The following is a 20061-nucleotide window of genomic DNA, read 5'->3' as shown; positions in this document are numbered from 1 at the left end:
TTCATTACCCACGCGACCTACAATGATTTATTTTTAATACTTACAGAAATTAAGATAGTTGGTGATCCGGTAGTGCATATTTTTTCACAAGTTGTCTCCACATCTTGCTATCTAGTTTCATTATAGTATTGTCCTCGTGTGGCGTTGCATGATATCACATGATGACCTCATTAAACTGTGAGAAATGCCCAGGCTCTATAGTGCTAAAATTGAGACATCTACTTCCCCTATAAAATGCTAGAGCTTCTGTCTATTCATTGCCTGTCCTCTGCACAACCTCTGTGGCATCTCATGTAGCCCAGAACAAAAGCCTTTTATAAATTTCACTACGCTTAAGCTTGTAGAACAAAAGTACAATACGGTAGCTTGAAAATACGAGGTGTAGTTCTTGGAGAAGTTGAAATGTATTAGGAGTTTGGATTTTTTTAATATTATTCATGTATTTGTATTATCACAGCACCAATGAGCCCCAGCTGTTTTGTGCCAGTGGTCTGGAAATGTGTCCCATTTGTTTTCCAGCACAACTTGCCCTGCTGGTTATGGCCGGCTGATTTAAAAGATTGGGGTGGCTGAAAAGTCCACTCTTAATTTTAGCCCTAGGAATGTGAACTAGTTGCCATACAAAGCAAGGAAAGGACAAGGTTAAGAAAGTTCAATGTCTAAATTCCTTCCAGTGGAACTGGACTGATTAGATAAGAATTCAGAGCAGGTTTTTCCTAGCTGTCTGAAAAGCTTAGTGTGAAAATAAGCAGGATGATTTCTTGTTGTTGTCCTCTGTTCAAATGATTGGAAAAACAGACATGATTTCATATGCCAACAAAGGGCTCTCAGGTAAGGAACACAGAGATAACAGGTTTGATGCCCTAGAGATTCAGGTTACTTAATGTTTAGATTCTGGAGACTCTCTAGAGTTTTGATTGTCAGTGCTGTTGCCTGGGTTTGTCAAGCATTAGGTTTCTACAGACACATTCACACTTTCTCAACTGCCTGATCCCCTTTTCTTAATATCTAGATTTTGCATAGCTCTTTTCTCTCACACACATCGTTTGGAGACATTACATCTCCTTCCCCTTGGAGAGGTCATTCCTTAAATTGGTGCTTAAGCCAGCGTGAGAAAGCTTGTATATGATTATCTGCGTCACATTTACTGTACTGGATTGTAAATACATTTGTTTGTGTGTGTACTAATGCTCCATCATCACAAGCACAAATTGCAATCATTAAGGATCAAGTTTGAAATCCCTGGACTCCCCGAAACCACAGGAATCTCAGCAGGCTTGACACAGCCCTCCAGGATTCATAGGTAGACAAATTGAGTTCCTTGAAGTTTACTCTGAATCTTTTGGATAAGATTTTAAAAGGACACTTTTCACAATGTAGCCTATTTCAAACAGTGAGTTAAAAGCATGTGTGCTGTGGTACATGTGCCAAATTCTCAGGCAACAACCCCTGCACATTGTAACAGTGTTAATATTTACAATTTCCATGACATACCCAAATTATAAAGCCATTGACTTGTAGAACACGCTGGCCCTGATTAAATGTAGTTGCTTGCCAATTCCTTTCCAAACGCTATCCAGCCTTTGAATTCCCCTGCCAATTTTTTCATTTAAAAAAATTTTTTTTTCTCCCCTGTTGCTGTATGAAAGCCACTCATCAACTGGGGGTGCTGGCTGTACCTAAAGTTCTGTTTCAGTAAAACAAACTGAAAAAATAAAGGTTTCAGAGTAGCAGCCTTGTTAGTCTGTATCCGCGAAAAGAACAGGAGTACTTGTGGCGCCTTAGAGACTAACAAATTTATTTCAGCATGAGCTTTCGTGAGCTACAGCACACTTCTTCGGATGTGAGCTGTAGCTCACGAAAGCTCATGCTGAAATAAATTTGTTAGTCTCTAAGGTGCCACAAGTACTCCTGTTCTTTTTGAAAAAATAAAGAAGAATATTTTTAATCCCTTTTTATTTGGAGTCATCTTAAGTGGTATTTGTAACATTGCTGACTTTTTAAAAAAAAAATACAGTTCGGTAAATGAAAAAAGAGCGCTTGCTAATTTATGAGGACTATTCATTTCAACCCATTACCTCATAGTAGCTATTTCCTTGTCATCCTGACTAAAGAACTTGAGTCTTGAGCATAGGCAGACAACCAGTGTTTGATTTACACAGGGTCATCAATTCTGGCAGTATGGAGCAGAAGTCCCAGATGGGAATGTTAAAATGATAGAACTGAGGTTACATGAGACTTCCTTCACTTCGGAAGGAAAAATCAAACTGCACAACTACAAAATGGGGAATAACTGGCTAGGCAGTAGTACTGCTGAAAAGGATCCTAGGGGATATAGTGAATCACAAATTGAATATTAGTCAACAGAGTGGAGAGAGTCCAGACAGCAACAAAAATGATAAAAGGTTTAGAAAACCTGACCTATAAGGAATTGTTAAAAAAACTGGGCATATTTAGTCTTGAGAAAAGAAGATTGAGGTGGGACCTGATAACTGTGTTTTCAAATAATGTGAAGGACTTCTATAAAGAGGATAGTGATTGATTGTTCTCCATGTCCTTTGAAAGTAGGACAAGAAGTACTGGGCTTAATTTGCAGCAAGGGATATTTAGGTTAGATATTGGGGGAAAAAATTGTGATTATAAGGGTAGTTAAGCTCTGGAACAGGCTTTCAGGGGAGGCTGTGGAATCCCTGTCACTGGAGTTTTTTTAAGAACAGGTTGGACAAACACCTGTCACGGATGGCCCAGGTTTACTTGGCCCTGCCTCAGCAAAGGGGGCTGGACTTGAAGACCTCTTGAGGACCCATCCAGCCCTACATTTCTGTGATTCTATGCCTAGAGCTAATGCATTTGGGCCATCACTATCATTCCTTTATTAAAAATAACTCCTAACTAAAGACTAATTTACTCTGGGGTGGAATTACTTTGAAAACTTAAAATTCACAGCTACAACTGGCTGTTAACTGATACAGTGCGCATCATAATAGCGCATGGAAAATGGAGTAAGGCTTTATAAAGGAGCCTGGTCAAATGGCCCAAAGAGATTCATTGTATTTTCACTGAACTGCTTGATGCGATGATACAGAAATGTGTGTGTACAGGACATGTCAAACATCTGTTGACGCCTTTATTATTCAGAAAGAGCAATGCCAATTGTTGCTTACATCTCTTAATAAAAGTTTCTCACACACTAGATCTAATGAGGCTTTTATGGTATGTTTATATCTCATTGTTAGGACACTGGGGAGTGAGTTCTTCCTCTTTCAGTTGTAATGTTGCTAAAATGCGATGATTTGTACAGCAGCAATTTAGTTTATTGTAAATCACCTTACTATTAACAGGGAATAGATTAGAATTTCTTTTAAGAATACCATTTTATACTGAAGGTATTCCAAAATTCTTGAAGTTTAGATCCACATTGGTACTAACCATGGTGGTTGTTTTTGTAATTGGCGCCTTTGTTGGCAGCCTCAGCAGAGAGGCTAAGGCAGGAGTCGGCAACCTTTCAGAAGTGGTCTGCCGAATGTTCATTTATTCACTCCGATTTAAGGTTCCGTGTGCCAGTTATACATTTTAATGTTTTTAGAATCTCTTTCTATAAGGCTATAATATATGACTGAACTATTGTTGTATGTAAAGTAAATAAGGTTTTTAAAATGTTTAAAATTAAATTGAATTAAAACACAGAGCCCCCCAGACCGGTGGGCAGGACCCAGGCAGTGTGAGTGCTACTGAAAATCAGCTCGCGTGCTGCCTTCTCCCATCAGCGTAACTAGCATCTTTGGGGGGTGGATTAACTCTTCCAATGGGAGAAGCTCTCCCTTCACTGTAGGCAGTGCCTTCATTAAGCACTGCAGTGGTATACACTGCAGTGCCTTAAGTATAGACAAGCCCGTAGTCTTAAAGGGGCCCTGGAGACCAAACTACCCTGTTACCCCTAAGCGTGGTCTCTTTTTATTAAGGGGTGAATCATATAGGTAGAGCAGGATCAGGAATCTTGTGGTGCTGTGTCATAAATATAAAGGGAAGGGTAACAACCCTTCTGTATACAGTACTATAAAATCCCTCCTGGCCAGAGGCACAAAATCCTTTTAACTGTAAAGGGCTAAGAAGCTTGGGTAACCTAGCTGGCACCTGACCAAAAGGAGCAATAATGGGACAAGATACTTTCAAATCTGTCGGGGGCGGGAAGGCTTTGTCTGTCTGTCCTGTGTGCTTGCCGGAGACTGATCAAGCAAGCAAGTGATCCAGCTCCATTAGGATTAGTAAGTACTAGCAAGAGAATGCGTTAGCTTACTTTTATTTTGGCTTGGGATTTTCTCTGTGCAGAGAGGGAGATGTATTCCTGGTTTTCTTTGGGCAAAACTTTAAAGTTACAAAGAGGGAAATCCTCTGTGTTTTGAATGTGACTGCCCTGTGAGATTATCTTCCATTCTGATTTTACAGAGGTGCTTCTTTTAACTTTTTTCTTTCTAATAAAGTTCTGTTTTTAGTTAGTTCATTTTTTTGTTTTTCTAAATCTGATTGGGGTTTTTTTTTTAATGGTCTAAAAAACCCAAGGTTGGTTTGTGCTCATCTTGTTTATTCTCAAGTCTCCCCAGGAAAGGGGGTGTAGGGCTTGGGGGAATATTAGGGGAAAGTAGAAACTCCAAGTGGTCCATTCCCTGAATTTTGTCTAATCACTTGGTGGTGGCAGCCAGGGCCGGCTCTAGCCATTTTGCCACCCCAAGCACGGCGGCACGCCACGGGGGGCGCTCTGCCGCTCGCTGGTCCCGCGGCTCCAGTGGACCTCCCGCAGGCGTGCCTGCGGATGCTCCACCGGAGCCACGGGACCAGTGGACCCTCCACAGGGACGCCTGCGGGAGGTCCACCGGAGCTACCTGTCGCCCTCCCGGCAACCGGCAGAGTGCCCCCCCTGCGGCATGCCGCCCCAAGCATGCGCTTGGCATGCTGGGGCCTGGAGCCAGCCTGGTGGCAGCGTTACCTAATCCAAGGTACAAGGGAGAATTTGTGCCTTGGGGAGTTTTTAACCTAAGCTGGTAGAAATAAGCTTAGGGGGTCTTTCATGTAGGTCCCCACATCTGTGCCCTAGAGTTCAGAGTGGGGAGGGAACCCTGACATGCTGGTACCTGCCTTGTACCTCTTCTATGGACTTCGGTCTTTAGTGTCACCAGTCTACCAGTTTAATGACTGAAAGTGGCAAAAATCCTGTTGTGCAGCTGCATTTCTGAGACAATGCTGTATATAACAGACCTGATTCAATTTGGGATTGTAGTTTATAGCATTGTATAACAGAGCATAATGACCGTGGTAAATACATTTAGATATTGTCTATTCTTTTCCAGTCTTCTGGTGTTTTTCTTTGCACTATATCCCTAGTTTCCTGCTAGTATGAAGATAGTCGGTAGCTGAAAATAAAGCTGTTTACTTTACTTTAACCTTTCACCTTTCATTGTTGCAGATCTCAAGTTCAACTTATAAATATAGGAGTGAGGAGTTTAAGAGACAGTTTTCACATCTGCCAGATTTGGAGAGGCTCATAGTAGGTAAGATGTGAACAAACCAACAAAACTCTATTATTGTTGATAATGCCAAAGTTGCAGCAGCTGGTGTTTGTAAGACAAACAACTTTAGCGATAGCACGGGAACCTGTTTCACTCCTCCCTCCTATGTGGACTAGCAGCAAACTGCTTTTCAAAGAAGAGTTTCCCAGCTCTTCTCCCTGTAACCCTGACCTTCTTAAAAAGTAGACTCCTGTGCTGGAGGAATGCCTCCAGCCCCTCTGGATGGTGGTCATGGGGTGTCTCTCTCAAAGTAACTTCTCCTATCCTTCCCATAGGTGGCAAAACACCTATTGGCCATGGTACATATGTAAGGTAGCACCTGTCACAGGCAATCATGAGAAGATGTGCTGGGACAGCATATTGAATAGATAGGCTCAGAAATGTTTGGATTTGACTGGCCTGGAGAGTGTGGGAAAAGAGCAGAGTTAGAATTATATCCTAGGCATTTTTATTTGTGAACTGGACTCTTTTCTGGCATGGGATATACATTTGGTGCATCTTCACATATTGCTGCTTCAGACACTTAACAGATGTTGAATGAGAGGGAGGTGAGGGGGGGCAGTTTTTTAAAATGGTAACTAACAAAAGCTAACTAGGTTTAACAGAGAAGAGGGGGTTAATACAGAATCTAAACTCAAAGCTCTCTTGAAATGAGTCTCAACAAATGAAGCCTAAAAAAATAAAATAAATCATGTTTCTCATTAACGTGACACTGGGTTTAAGCGAAGCATCTTTAAAAATGTGTCCGAGTGCAACCATTTCTCAGGCTGTCAGGGAGCTGAGCACTGTGTTAGTGATGCCTATCAGTTCATCTGTCTGGCTTCTGCAGGAGATAATGTCCCAGAAAACATTGCTCACTGTTGTCATTGCATGAGTCCTGTTTCTGGCACTGTCAGTAGAGATTTTGCCACCCATGAAAAAGCACCAATGGCATAGAGGATAGTAGATGTTACCTTGACAGACAGACAAGCACACATCCAGAGAGACTCCTGAAAACTTTCTCCTTGCATCGGAGCCTGTTTTTTAAGAAGGTCAGGGTTGCAGGGAGAAGAATTGGGATGCTCTTCTTTCTGAAGCAATAGACAGCCCGTGGCAGAGAGAGGACTGAAACGGACTTGCAGCACAGAACTGGCACTTCTACCTTATACAGTCCTTTGAAATAGCATACCAGGAAGAAGTCTAATATGAAGGCATTTCTTCTGGAAGGTGATATACCATGGCACCTATGTCAGGTGTCTTATGAGGCAAATGGTTTGTGAAAAATTGATTTGTCAGGGGCGGCCCCTATATCTCAATGGTGGCGTTTTTGTGGTGGTGGGGGAGAGAGAGTAAAGGGAAAACACCCTCTCCCCAAAGTCATGGCCTCTGAATTGTGTTGCTAAACTCGCCTTGCTCTGAGGCAAGGTAGTGAATGGGAAAGAGAACTATACCATCAGGTTTAGCAAAGACTATACAAGAAATGAAGCACAACAAGCAGTGTTTTTCTGAGGGATTAATGTCCCTCCTAAGGGGCATTCTCAGGTAAAAATCTTACCTATTTCTTGGGGTCCTGTGATGCTAGCCTAGTGCTAAGCAGAAAAGGGAAAAGATACATATTTTAAATTCACCATGATACAGGGAAATAAGTTTGGATTTTTTTGGTAACCGTGTCAGAATATTTTTGGGTATTAGACAGGTAGCAAGTATTTCTAAGGTGTCTCGAATAGCTACGTAAGTCACACTTACCATGAGCTCCAGGGCCAGCTCCAGGGCCGGCTCCAGGCCCCAGCGCGCCAAGCGCGTGCTTGGGGAGGCATGCCGCGGGGGGCGTTCTGCCAGTTGCCGGGAGGGCGGCAGGCGGCTCCAGTGGACCTCCCGCAGGTGTCCCTGCGGAGGGTCCACCGGTCCCACAGCTCTGGCGGACCCTCCGTAGGGACGCCTGCAGGAGGTCCACCAGAGCCCCGGGACCGGCGGACCCTCCACAGGGACGCCTCCGGGAGGTCCACTGGAGCCACGGGACCGGCGAGCGGCAGAGCGCCCCCCTGTGGCATGCCGCTGTGCTTGGGGCTGCAAAATGGCTAGAGCCGGCCCTGATGAGCTCTGTCCCTGCTCCTTAATAATCAGCTCAGAACCTTAATGAGAGAGCAAGAACCTCACTAATAAGTGGTCAGCAGAATTTAGGACCATTCCATGGAGTCTTTTCTTCAATCTAAAAAGAACTTTGGGTTTGTTGGGCTCAGAGAGAAAATACAATGATATCAGCTACCACCAGCCCATTTGCCTCAGATACTTATAAGAAATGCGTAGTGAAAATCACTCTAGATCTCACCGTAGTTATGGAAAGGAATTGGAAATATGTAAACAACTCTACAATCTTAACTGGATGACAACTGCTAAAAAGGATAAAGCTTGCTGATCACCAGGGTGAACTGGAACCATGTATACTATCAAGAGGACATCAGTGGGATTGCAAGGGCAGGATTACAGATCTGGAGAAAAAGAATGGTTTGATGAGAAGAAAAACAAGAAGTTAGTGAGAAAAGAACATCAAGCTGTTGTATTTACCTGAAGGCACTGAAACACCTATTTTGAGCCCTGTCTTTCTGTTCTGCCAGTTGATACCAAATGGAGAACTTAAAACCCAGCAGACCCACTATCTTCTTGCCTCTGTACCTGATGCTGATGGCATACCTCACCACTTCTTAATAGGTCACTCAGCAAGCAAGCCTGACTATACCACTGGAGACCCACTTAACAAATACATTGTATCAGAATAAGCACTCTGATACCAAAATAACATCATGGTTTTTCAGGGTTTATCTCTTGTAATAAAAAGGCAGCCTTTAATCCAGCAAGAAAGTCTTGCTAGATGCTTGGTGTTGTAGCTACAGCACTGTTTACCCAGAAACAGCAAAGTGCTTTTATAGAAGAGAAATTGGAACCTTCACCCACCTTGAAGCAAATTCTATTTAGCATATTTGCCGTGAACAGACTACCTGGGATTTGAAGAATATACTTGCTGATGGACTAATCCCAGCAATGTAGCACCTCCTTAGTCAGAAGCAAATGAAGTCATTATTTTATGTAATTACTCTTTTACCCTAGGGGAGCAGCATTCATTTAAAAGGACCTTTTCTGACCTCCAGTCTTAAAACCATTTTTTGCTTTGTATAGTGGATTTTTAACCAAAGCTGTATTAGTTATTATTCATCTACAAATATTTAACATAGTTATCACCTACTCGTTGTTAACAGAAATGTAACTACTGCTGTTCTTTATAATATGTTTTTCTTTTTTGTAGTTACTCTTGTACATTCTTATAATTATGAGAATTAGAGACAGACTATACAAAAATGACCCTGATTCCATACCTATCATATAAACTAAATGCCTTAGATTTTTGTAGTGTAAACACTTAAAAAAAAATCTGATTGGAAGAGCACCAGTTCATTAAAAAGTTCATTTTTATCTTTAACATTTTATATCTGTTTTTACAATTTGGCTCGTAGGTTACTAGCACTGGGATTAACATTTAGTCTCAGTTTTCAGTTTGCCTATTTTGTGCATTTTTGACATCCTATTGTGTATAGTCAGTTCCACTGTTTTGTTGCTGATCACTTGCATCACGCTCATGCTCTACTCTGGGGGGATCCCATGTGCATATTTTTCCCTGAGCTCTGCAAGGAAGCATGTTTACCAGTGGCAGCAAAGCTGACACCAAAGAGAGAGCTGGTTGGTAGGTCTACAGATAAGGGAGATAGGGTGGAGAAATGGCCCCAGTGTGTTTTGGTGGTGACGTTCTTATACCTGCCCAAAAGACCCTTATAAACACAGAAGAGCATTAAAAAAATAAGAATTAAGATAGAATTCTTTTAAAAGTCAGGACACAGTATTTAAAGGTTTCTATATCAGAAGACTGATTTGGACAGTTTCTCTCTCAATTTTTGCTATGCTGCCTGTTAACTTGAATTTTTTTCAGCCTGTTCTAACTTGTTCCTTGTCAGTTCCACTTTCAGTTTCTCATATATTGGGGTTGCAAATATTGCTGGGTAATTTTAATTTGTTAAAAACACTGTTTCCATTTGAATTTAGGGGGGAAAATTCAAGGACATTTTTATTGGTCCTCAGTTTGTAAAAGTTGGTGTACTAAAGCTAAATTTTGGACCAAGTTTCACCTGACAATGTCCCCGTAACAGTCATCGTGGTTTCAGCCTCATGCATGTAATACCTCAAATGTGTAAAACAAATCAACCTAGTATTTATATAGAATGTATATTCTTAGGGTGGGATTATCAAAAGGGCTTAATGTTGTCCTAACGTTGCTTTCAGTGTAGTTAATAGGAGTCTTACCCTTCACTTCAGTGGGAGTAATGAAGCCAGTACTAGGCATTTACGAAAATCCTACACTTACTGCTTCAATGGTGAATCTTTCTGCTCTTTAAATCACAGTGGCACCAGTAAGGAGATGAATTAGCTCCTTGCTGCTGTTAATAGAAATCCATTAATGCAGGGATTCTCAAACTGGGGGTCGGGACCCCTCAGGGTGTTGCAAGGTTGTTACGTGGTGGGTCACACGCTGTCAGCCTCCACCCCAAACCTTGCTTTGCATCCAGCATTTATTATAATGTTAAATATATTTAAAAGTGTTTTTAATTTATAAGTTGGAGAGGGGTCGCACTCAAAGGCTTGCTATGTGAAAGGGGTCACCAGTGCAAAAGTTTGAGAACCACTGCATTAATGGGCTGTTCAAGATACAGTCAGTTCCCAGCAGCGATATTTCAGCCAGAGGCCAATTCGTATAGGTAATAAAAGTAAAAAGAAACCTTGACTGAAGAAGGCCTCTGACTGAAGCGTCCTGGCCAGAATGTGGATATCTACTGAGTATTGATTTTTTTAGCTCTTTGTGAGTTGTGTGAGATGATAAGGAGTGTAAAATGATTCACCTTAGAAATGTACAATACATTATGTTGTGGTATGTGTGACTGGTTGACTATGTATTCTGAATTAGTAGACAAAATATTGCCTTTGTATTCTGCTACTTCATTCAAGTGGCCTGGAGCTTGGCTTGTAGAGTGCAATTTCTATATTGTGCTTGGTTTTCTTTGCAAAACAGAAGTTCATTGACTGCCATGCCTTGCTGGACACCTGAAACCACAGGGTAATATACAATGGCCAGAGTTCTGCGTTCCCTGCTCACACAAATAATTCCATTGACTTTAGGGATGTACGACATCAACAGGATTCCTTGTCGTAAATAAAGTAAACTGGATTTAGCCCAATATGAGTTTAATTTTTATGGAGTTTTCCTTTGAGTAATGAAAATTATTCCCCTAATTTTGAGTTCTAAATCAGAGAGTTGGGTTTACGGAAAAAAATAAGGTTGGTCCTATTGGACTGTAATGAGTGAGTAAGTTCATCTTGGTCTTTATGTATAGATTATGCCTGTGCCCTCCAGAAGGATATTCTGCTGCAGGGACGCCTATACCTCTCTGAAAACTGGCTCTGTTTCCACAGCAACATCTTCCGATGGGAGACCACAGTAAGTTATTTTGTGTATTTGATTATTGGTTTGCTTAAAGGAAATCCCTTTTCCTTTTTTGTTTTGGGGGATCATACCTGAAGCTTTCTGGTTGAGGGATCCTTCTTGGTGATGGTAATCATGGAAGGCATCCCATTGGTGCTGGTCCTGCAAAAGGCAGCCGGCCGTCATGACTGAAGTTACAAATCTGTATTATACAGTAAAATCAAAGAGCAGCCTGGAAGTCAGTGGAACACTAAGATCAATCTGTGTTCAAAATTGGCTCTATCCCTATATTGGATAACTTGATCTGATATAATTTTTTCAGGTTTTCCCCCTACATGTACTTGAGGTGCCCTTTCACTCTTTGACTTTTTTAATCCTCTGCCAAAAACAAAGATTCTTCACGAAGACACTTTGCCTTTTATGAAAGTATGGGTGTATTATATTATGTGTACTCAGATGGATCTCCATGCCCTGATAGCTGGTCTCATCTGGTTTGTTTTGGCATTCCCTGTGTTGCATTCTTGCAATTTGGTTTAGCTGCTGGTGTGGGCTTGCCTACACAAACATTTAATTCGCGGTAAGCGGGGATGTGAATGTACCCTGCACTAGCCCGCCATGGATTAACTGTCCATGTGGATTCCACTGACACAAATTAACAGTTTTAGAAATAAGACTAGCTTGGACCTACATCAGAACTGCTGCAGAATACAGATTCCCTGTAAGAGAAATGTTTTCTGTGAAATATCTTAGCTAAAGATTCTGAAATTATGGTCAGTGTCTTTGCAGTGGTCTGAAGAAAGCTGGATGTCCACATGATGCTGGCTCCTTCTTATTTTCAGCTTCTAAAGTGCATTAAAAAGCAGCTAAAATTGTATTACTTTTTCATAAGAGCAATTGCTGTAGTTGCCACAGGGATGTTATGCAGTTGAGAATAGGGAAGGGAAGGGTGGTCTGCCCAGTTGCTAGTGGAAGGGGATGGCAGCATTAACAATTTCTGAATTAAAATGTAGTCCACACTTTGAAAAAGTTTGAGATCTTTTGGATTAGACAGTACCAGTGCTTTTTGAAGAATGCAGGACAGGTGATAAATAGCCCATTCACACATAAAATATAGAAAATCTGTCAAAATGTTTTATTCAAAATAATGGTCTAGATGGTCTATACCAAGAAGTCAAATTCATCCACGGGGTTACTCCATTGACCTCAATGCAGGAGTTACACTGGGGATGGATGTGAGGTGAAGTGTTTAAAAGGAAATGCCAAAAGACCATGATGGGATTTTTCTATTTGGATCTTCAGCCTTGTGTGTATAAGCTATGCAAAGGTGGCTTCCAGCCAGGGCTGGCTCTAGCCATTTCGCTGCCCCAAGCACGGCAGCACGCGGCGGGGGGCGCTCTGCCACTCGCCGGTCCCGCCGCTCCGGTGGACCTCGCGCAGGCGTCCCTGCGGAGGGTCCACTGGAGCCACGGGACCAGCGGACCCTCCGCAGGGACGCCTGTGGGAGGTCCACCGGAGCCGCCTGCCACCCTCCTGGCAACCGGCAGAGCGCCCCCCACAGCATGCCGCCCCAAGCACGTGCTTGGCACACTGGGGCCTGGAGCCGGTCCTGCTTCCAGCTGAAACAAGCATGCTATAACTCTTACTGACTGACCAGATGGAAGCTCTTTTTTGGATCACCTTGGGGAGCTGTTTATTAACATTCTAGATGGTTGCAGTTTAAATGTCACCCATACTAATGTGCAGAGCACATGCCTGCACCTCACATGTCATCTGGGAAAGACCTCACAGCCGTGTTTATAGACTCATAGACTTTAAGGCCAGAAGGGATCATCGTGATCATCTAGTCTGACTTCCTGCACATTGCAGGCCACGGAACCTCACCCACTCCAGTAATAGACCCCTAACCTCTGCTGAGTTACTGAAGTCCTCAAATCATGGTTGAAAGACATCAAGATACAGAGACTCCACCATTTACACTAGTTTAAACCTGCAAGTGACCCATGCCCTCGGCTGCACACCACTTGGCAAATGTACCTGCATGCACATCTGTCAGGCTGCTAGCAGAAAAGAGACCTTACAGTAGAAAAAGGGAGATCAAATGTCTTCTCCAGTGTAGCAGCCAGGATTGACATTCAGATTTGTGGGGCTCAGCTTGCTGTCAGGATAGGGTTTGTCTCATGAATCTTCTAGTCTTGCTGTGGGAGTGGTAAGGGTGCAGTGAGTTGTGTGTTCACTATTTGGTCCTGGTGCGCTTGGCTGGGCTGGGCAAGGCTGTGAATTATATAGCTTTGGTATGCTTGTGCTTAAGGCTGGTCCTAGTGTCCTGCACCCTACATCTACTATGTTTTATTCAAGTAGCTTGAGTTAGTTTGATGTTGAGTTCCTCTTGCGTGTCTTGTGCCCTGTGGATTTCTGGGATTTAATAACTTTTCTATGTGTGTTTTTGTATCTATTTCTGTTCAGATTTCTATTGCCTTGAAGGATATAACCTTCATGACAAAGGAGAAGACTGCGCGGCTCATCCCAAATGCCATCCAAATTGTAACAGAAGGGGAGAAGGTGACAAGCTAGTATTTCCTTTTTTTCATAATAATTCCTGGGGTGGAGCATTTGTTGATCCCTGTTGGTTAAGGCAACTGTCCCAGTTGTATATTTAAACTGCAGTTATGATCAGAGAAGTGACTGTTTCTTTAAAAAAAAAAAAAAAAAAATCTGACTCCACACATCTGCTCCCTGTGTGTGTCACAATCAGATCTGATAACTTTGGTGACTACAACAAGTGTTTACTACTCTTTACTTGGGTTAGCAATGCAGTGTCAGCACAGCTGTGGGAGAGGATGTCAAAATCTATTCTGTAATATCAACAGAATTGTCAGCTAAGTTTGAGTTGCAAAATCTTTATTGCTAATGATGATGCCTGGGCCAGAAAGAACCCAGTGAGTCAGAGTTAGTAACGTAATATCATCTTTTTACTTGTTGTTTGAGCACAGTTGCTGTGGAATCAGTGAACAGAATAAACAGAGGGACCCATAATGCCATTTTTAGGTATTTCCTTTTCAGAGTGGGTTTGCATTGGAATTTGATGTTTTGCAACCTCTATAAATAAAACACATTCTGGAAGACAGTTGCTATATGCTAATAGGGCTGTTTTTGTAAGGGGTTTTGGTATAATTAGGAGCTTCTCCCTGCCTCCTGGGTGCTGTATTCTGTACTAGCTGTAGCTTCTGGGTGAATTTCAAAGGGATTCCAAAGAGCAGGTTGCAATAGGTTAGCCTGCCCAATCTGGATTGGGATGGGAGTTGGCCCATCACCAGTTTTTCAGTAATTTTTCCTCCCAGAAAAACAAAACTGTTAGGCCGGAAAAAGGGTGACAGGTGCCTAGTATGCGTCTGTTGATGTTTTTGAGGAAGGGTCTGGTCGGCTGCTTATTCAATATAGCTGACATCAAAGGGAGACCCTTGCAGTTCCATAATGGGTCCCATGAGTCTTACTAGTTTTTACCTGCTGCGAAGGACGTGATTCTATCCCAGTGCTTAAGAGGTTACAAACTTTAAAAAAATGGAATGAGTAACAGTGAATGACAAGGCAAAACACAAGAGAGCAGATTAGGTAAAGCAGAGATTCTCAAACTTTTGTATTGGTGACTCATTTCACACAACAAGCCTCTGAGTGCGACACCGCCTTATAAATTGAAAACACAGTTGTTTATATTAAACGCTATTATACATGCTGGAGGCGAAGCGAGGCTTGAGGGTAGAAGCTGACAGCTTGTGACCACCATGTAATAACTTCGTGATCCCTCTAAGGTCTCACAAGCCCCAGTTTGAGAATCCCTGAGGTAAAGGATGATGGGCCAGGCCTTGGTGAGAAGATTAGCAAGAAAAAAAATCATGCAAACAGTGGGTGTGAAGAAGGAGGATGAGGGTACTGATAAGTGGAGACTGTTGCAAGCATAGAGGGATATATGAAGGTGCGAGTGGGAGAAAGGTTAAGGGAACAAATACATGATATAGAGGACATTTTTTATACTGGAGTAAGTGCTTGCAAGTAGATGGCACAAAAAGCAACAAAAATGTTTTATATAATGTATAGACAATGGGAATCTAGCCCTTGTGCAGGCTTCAATAACTGTCCTCAATAGCTGCATATCACACTGACTGCCTAGTTGTAGGTATTAATCCATTTCCCTGGGGGCATGATTTTGAGGGAATTCAATAAAGCAAGCTATCATCTTACCTTCCGTACAGTTTTTCTTCACATCCTTCAGTGCTAGAGATAGAAGCTACCTCAATATCTTCCGCTTATGGCAGAATGCACTTCTGGACAAGGTAAGAGTTTTTGTTTTTTGGGGGGAGAGGGGAGTAATGTAGCTGATCAATACTAGTTTAAAAAACCCCCCCAAAACTAAGGATCACTTTCTGTAGTGAGCACTAGACCTGCACTGGAGGTTAAATGCTTTCAGAAACAGGGGTTTGGTTCTTCAAGTATTCCAATCAATAGTCGAAGTTGGAGTGGGGCGGAAGAAAGTATTAGTACTCTCCCAGGCTCCACTCGCTTCAGATTCCAGAATGAGATTCCAGTCAAAGAAGATCTTCATAATATGATGATTCTTCTCTTTTCTTGCATTTACATTTAAAATGTCATTATCTGCAAAGTTAATAACTCCATTGGGATGGCAGAGCAGCTCACACCTCTTTTGGAGCTATTGTTTCAGGCTATCTGTAAACTCGGGCAGATATTACTGGATTGATTAATATTTGGTTCACATTTTTAAGGTCATCTTTGTGACCATAAGAGAGAGAGACTTATTTTTTTTGTTTTTAATGAAAAAGCTTAGATTCTGGAAAACAAATTGGCATCATCTCAATAAAAGTAAACTAGGTTGAACCCTCTGCTAACCAGCTCAATATGACCCCTGAGCTGAAAAGATACAACAAAGATGAAGGCTGAACTACATACAGGTGTATTTTGGCAACTTCTGCTAGGTAGCTTGATTCATATGGCAACTTGTGTACACTTAATCTGATGCTTCTTCCTGAAAAATGCAATGACATGTTTGTTGCCAAGAGTCAATTCAAATAACATGCTTCTGTGGATCTCTTTCCTATAACTCACAGTTCTCATTGTTTTAATATTTCAAACAGAGGCAGCTAAGCACCAAGCTACACAAATATAACATTGAAGGAGAATCTCCCCCAGAGACTTAAATCTGATGCACTGTTTATATACATATCCTGCACGTAATCTTAGCTAATTTAGAGTTAAGGTGGCTCAAATGTGTTTAAAAGAAATACAAACACTAAAATTCAAGGAAAACACCATTTAAGGTAACATTTAACATCCAGATCCGCCACAAATCCACACCCCTTACAAACCGAACACACTGTCACACTCATAACTCCACGTCAAACTCTTTTTCAATTCCAGTATAGACAACTACAATGTATCCACCCAGTTCCTCGCTATCTCCTGTTCAAGTGTGCAACCTCCATTCCAACCCCATATTTTTCTTGTACTGTACACATTTTCTTGTAAATGTTACCACTACAGGAATGGGTGTGGTTACTGTATCTTAATCCAGCTCATTGTGGATTAAAAATTGATGTTAGTAACAATAAAAGGAGGCAGGGGCATGTGCAGGAATTTAAATTTCACTGTTTTTGGAGGGGCACATTGTGGGCCCCACCCTGAGGCTGAAGGAGCTGTCAGCTCCTGCCCTGGGGCAGGAGGAGCTCTGTGCCCCGGCCAGTTACTGGGGAGCCTTTGCCCCTCCTTGTCTCCCCTTGTGAATGCCCTGGGAGAGAGAAAAGTAATTTTCACTTTGTCATGGTGGCTAGGGGAACTGAATGAGGGGGAAGCCTATGGCATTAGAGAGCTATTGTGGCAATATTTTAAAAAAATTATCTCTATCATTAGTCCAAAAGGGAGAAAATTTCCTCATCAAGTTAGTCGATATTTTAAAAAGTGTATGCTGTCTTAATGTAGAGTCACTATTGACCTGTCCGTAATCTAATACATTTCACAGACACTGAAATGTATATTAGTAGCTTCATCGGCACATAACTTCATGTCCTATAGTCCCTCGGTGTCATAAATGTCCATTTGCATTTTGTTGAGGGACAATCAGCGAAGCAAAATCTAGTTAGGCATGTCATTAAAACCCTGACCAAACATAACAAAAGTGTTCCTGATTTCTAAGGCCTTGGCTACACTGGTGCTTTACAGCGCTGCAACTTTCTTGCTCAGGGGTGTGAAGAACCGCCCCCCTGAGCGCAGCAAGTTACAGTGCTGTAAAGCACCAGTGTAAACAGTGCCCCAGCGCTGTAAGCTAATCCTCTTGGGGAGGTGGAGTACCTGCAGCGCTGGAAGAGCTCTTTCCCAGCGCTGGCGCCACGACCACACTCGCACTTCCAAGCACTGCCGCGGGAGCGCTCCCCGAGGCAGCACTTTGGAGTTTCAAGCGTAGCCAAGCCCTAAGAGAACAAGTATAACTCGTAATCAGGTTTCAATTTCAACTCCTGCAAGTTTTTTTCCTTAGCAATTTTGGATTTATTTTCCACTCTGAATTTTAGTTTAGTCAATTAACTATTTTGAGCTTTCATAGAATCACAGGGTTGGTGGAAGGGACCTCAGGAGGTCATCTAGTCCAATGCCCTGCTCAAAGCAGGGCCAATCCCCAGACAGATTTTTACCCCAGTTCCCTAAATGGCCCCCTCAAGGAGGGAACTCACAATCCTGGGTTTAGCAGGTCAACGCTCCAATCACTGAGCTATCCGTCCCCCTTTGCTGGGTACAGAAGTGCTCCTGGGTGCAAGTACATTGCAGGAGGCAGGAGAGAGCTTTAGGGGTGTGGGGTCAAGTAGCTAGAATTCCTCTTGATATTTCTGAGGCATACATACCAGAGCAATAGCTCTGCCACCCTTGCAGCCAGGCAACTCTCAGTGCTGATGGGAGTATGTGGGGGAGTCTTTTCTCCACTCCCTTTTGAGCAGCTAATGCTGTTGCAGTCCCTGCTCCCAATTAGCTCTCTACATCCTCCCAGACTAATTCTAGCCATCTCTGTGCAGGGGCACAAGGGAGTATGGGAGGGAGGGGGAATTTGTTGTGCTTCTCCCTCCCGACTCCCCTGCACAACTGGCCAGAATCTATTAACTTTTATCTTGAAAGTCTGCAGAGATGCACAGAAAGAACTTCTGTTTAGTATCTCATCTAAACCCCTGTAATTGTGAAAAATGCATTCCATGCTCACTCTGAAGTATTGTAGGGCAGTATCAAGAACTGCATGCTAGTGTTGGATTGTAACATGTGACTTCCTGGTCCCGAAGGAAGAACTATATTGTTTGAGCCATTCTTAAACATGTATTGTGTGAATATGAGAGAGTCAAGAGCAAATTGCATGCATTTGTGTTTCTCTTGACCCTTCCACCTGTACTTTGCCCACTAGTTCATCTATACTTGAGATAAGATCTAATGTTTCTGAGCTGCTTCAAACAGATCCTAAAAAAACACAAAACCGCCTGCCCCAAAGATAATTTTCTCCTTCCCAAAACTGTACTATCCTGAATCCTAGGACAGGCAGGATTTGATACTGGACCAGTGACAGATTTAACATCCATTATGAATTATCCAAGCTAGAAACAGAAGAGTTAAGAATCTCTTCTTTCCAGTGGTGTAAGACTTTTATTTCTAGATTTAGTAGATTTTGCAATATCAGCCCTTTAATACTGCACTGTTATGAATACAAAAACTATTTTATGGAGGCTTTTTAAAATGCATTAGATATTTTCTTCTCCCCCACCATGTGCCGTGGGACTTGTACTAAGGCAGTCTGATTTGTGAGGTAGAGGGACATGAAAAATAGTATGATTCATCTTTTAAACTGTCTAACACATTTGCAAGTTGGTCTTTCAGTAAATTATGTCATAAAATAAATGATGATGTGGTATGATGTAAATATTTTATTAGTAGCAGAACTGGTTTCTTCCCAGCTTTGAAATCTGTGGAAGAAAAATCCTGTATAGGGTCAACATCTATATATAAAATGCAAGATGGTATTGTTACTATATAAAGCACAAAAACTTGCCTGCTATTAAACTGTAATAGGCAAGTTACATAATTCAGCACTGAAAAGCTAAAGGTAGCAAGGACACTTTTTTTTTTCAGTGTGGTTGGGGATAGTATGTCCTGCTTTTCCATTTAAAACTCATGCTGTGGCACATGCGTGTACTGACAGCAGTGAAAAGGTTAAATGAAGAGGCCTGATAAGAGAGCTGTGCTAGAAATGCAGGAATGTCATTAAAAAAGAAGGTTCTCTCATTGCAGTAAACAGTGGCTTAACCTGCTTTAAATGGAGCTATAAGTAATAAAAGCTGCAGCTTCTGAAGCCACTCCCTTGAGAAGCAGTGTGTTCGATTCAAGGCATTCTTCAATGTCTTTAGCTATTTAAAATACTGATTGAACGGGCATTGTAAAACTCAAAATGAGTTTAAACAAGTCCGTCTCCAGCTGTCTCTTGCTGTAATGGAACTTTTAAGTGCAGTTTAATGTGTCTGGAAGAGGAAAGGAAAACCAGACTGTGTCTTTAACAAACCCTGCTTACTTATGCTTCCTTAGTGGGAGCGGCCTAGGAACTTGTCCGGAATCTAGCACAACTTCCAGTTCTGCAGGCAGACCAACCCCCTTGTGAACAGGTGTGATACTGCCAAGCAGGAAGTTACAGAGAAACAGGTTTGAAAGAGCAGCACAGTCCATTTTCGACAAGGCAAAGATGCGGCTTAATAAACAACAATGTGAGCAGCCTGCTTACCCCAGGAGTTTTGCTACTGTGTAGTGGAGTCGTCTTCATGTTGACAGCTCAAGGCCCATTTGGTCTTGATTAGAGTCAAACTAACGTGGCTGGGAATTGTTGTTCTGAGTTTTTGGACTTGCCTGTTAGCCATGCGGCCCACTGGGTTCATCTGCTTCACAGAAAACTCAGCCCTTTGGGGTGAAATT

General features: G+C 42.2%; 1 protein-coding gene across 7 annotated transcripts in view; it reads left to right on the top strand.

Annotated features, from left to right (window-relative positions):
• GRAMD1C (GRAM domain containing 1C) overlaps nucleotides 1–20061 on the top strand; it is an 86237-nt gene that overhangs the window by 30070 nt on the left and 36106 nt on the right. For all 7 annotated transcript variants that reach the window (XM_075072163.1, XM_075072156.1, XM_075072151.1 and 4 more), the window contains 4 exons: nucleotides 5462–5546; nucleotides 10979–11082; nucleotides 13531–13626; nucleotides 15315–15395. In XM_075072163.1, coding sequence (XP_074928264.1) covers nucleotides 5462–5546; nucleotides 10979–11082; nucleotides 13531–13626; nucleotides 15315–15395 — 366 coding nt within the window. The remainder of the gene's footprint in view (nucleotides 1–5461; nucleotides 5547–10978; nucleotides 11083–13530; nucleotides 13627–15314; nucleotides 15396–20061) is intronic.

Source organism: Chelonoidis abingdonii, chromosome 1 (genome assembly GCF_003597395.2).
Source record: "Chelonoidis abingdonii isolate Lonesome George chromosome 1, CheloAbing_2.0, whole genome shotgun sequence".
In the NCBI taxonomy this organism is placed as follows: Eukaryota; Metazoa; Chordata; order Testudines; family Testudinidae; genus Chelonoidis; species Chelonoidis abingdonii.
This window is presented reverse-complemented; position numbering and strand designations above follow the sequence as displayed.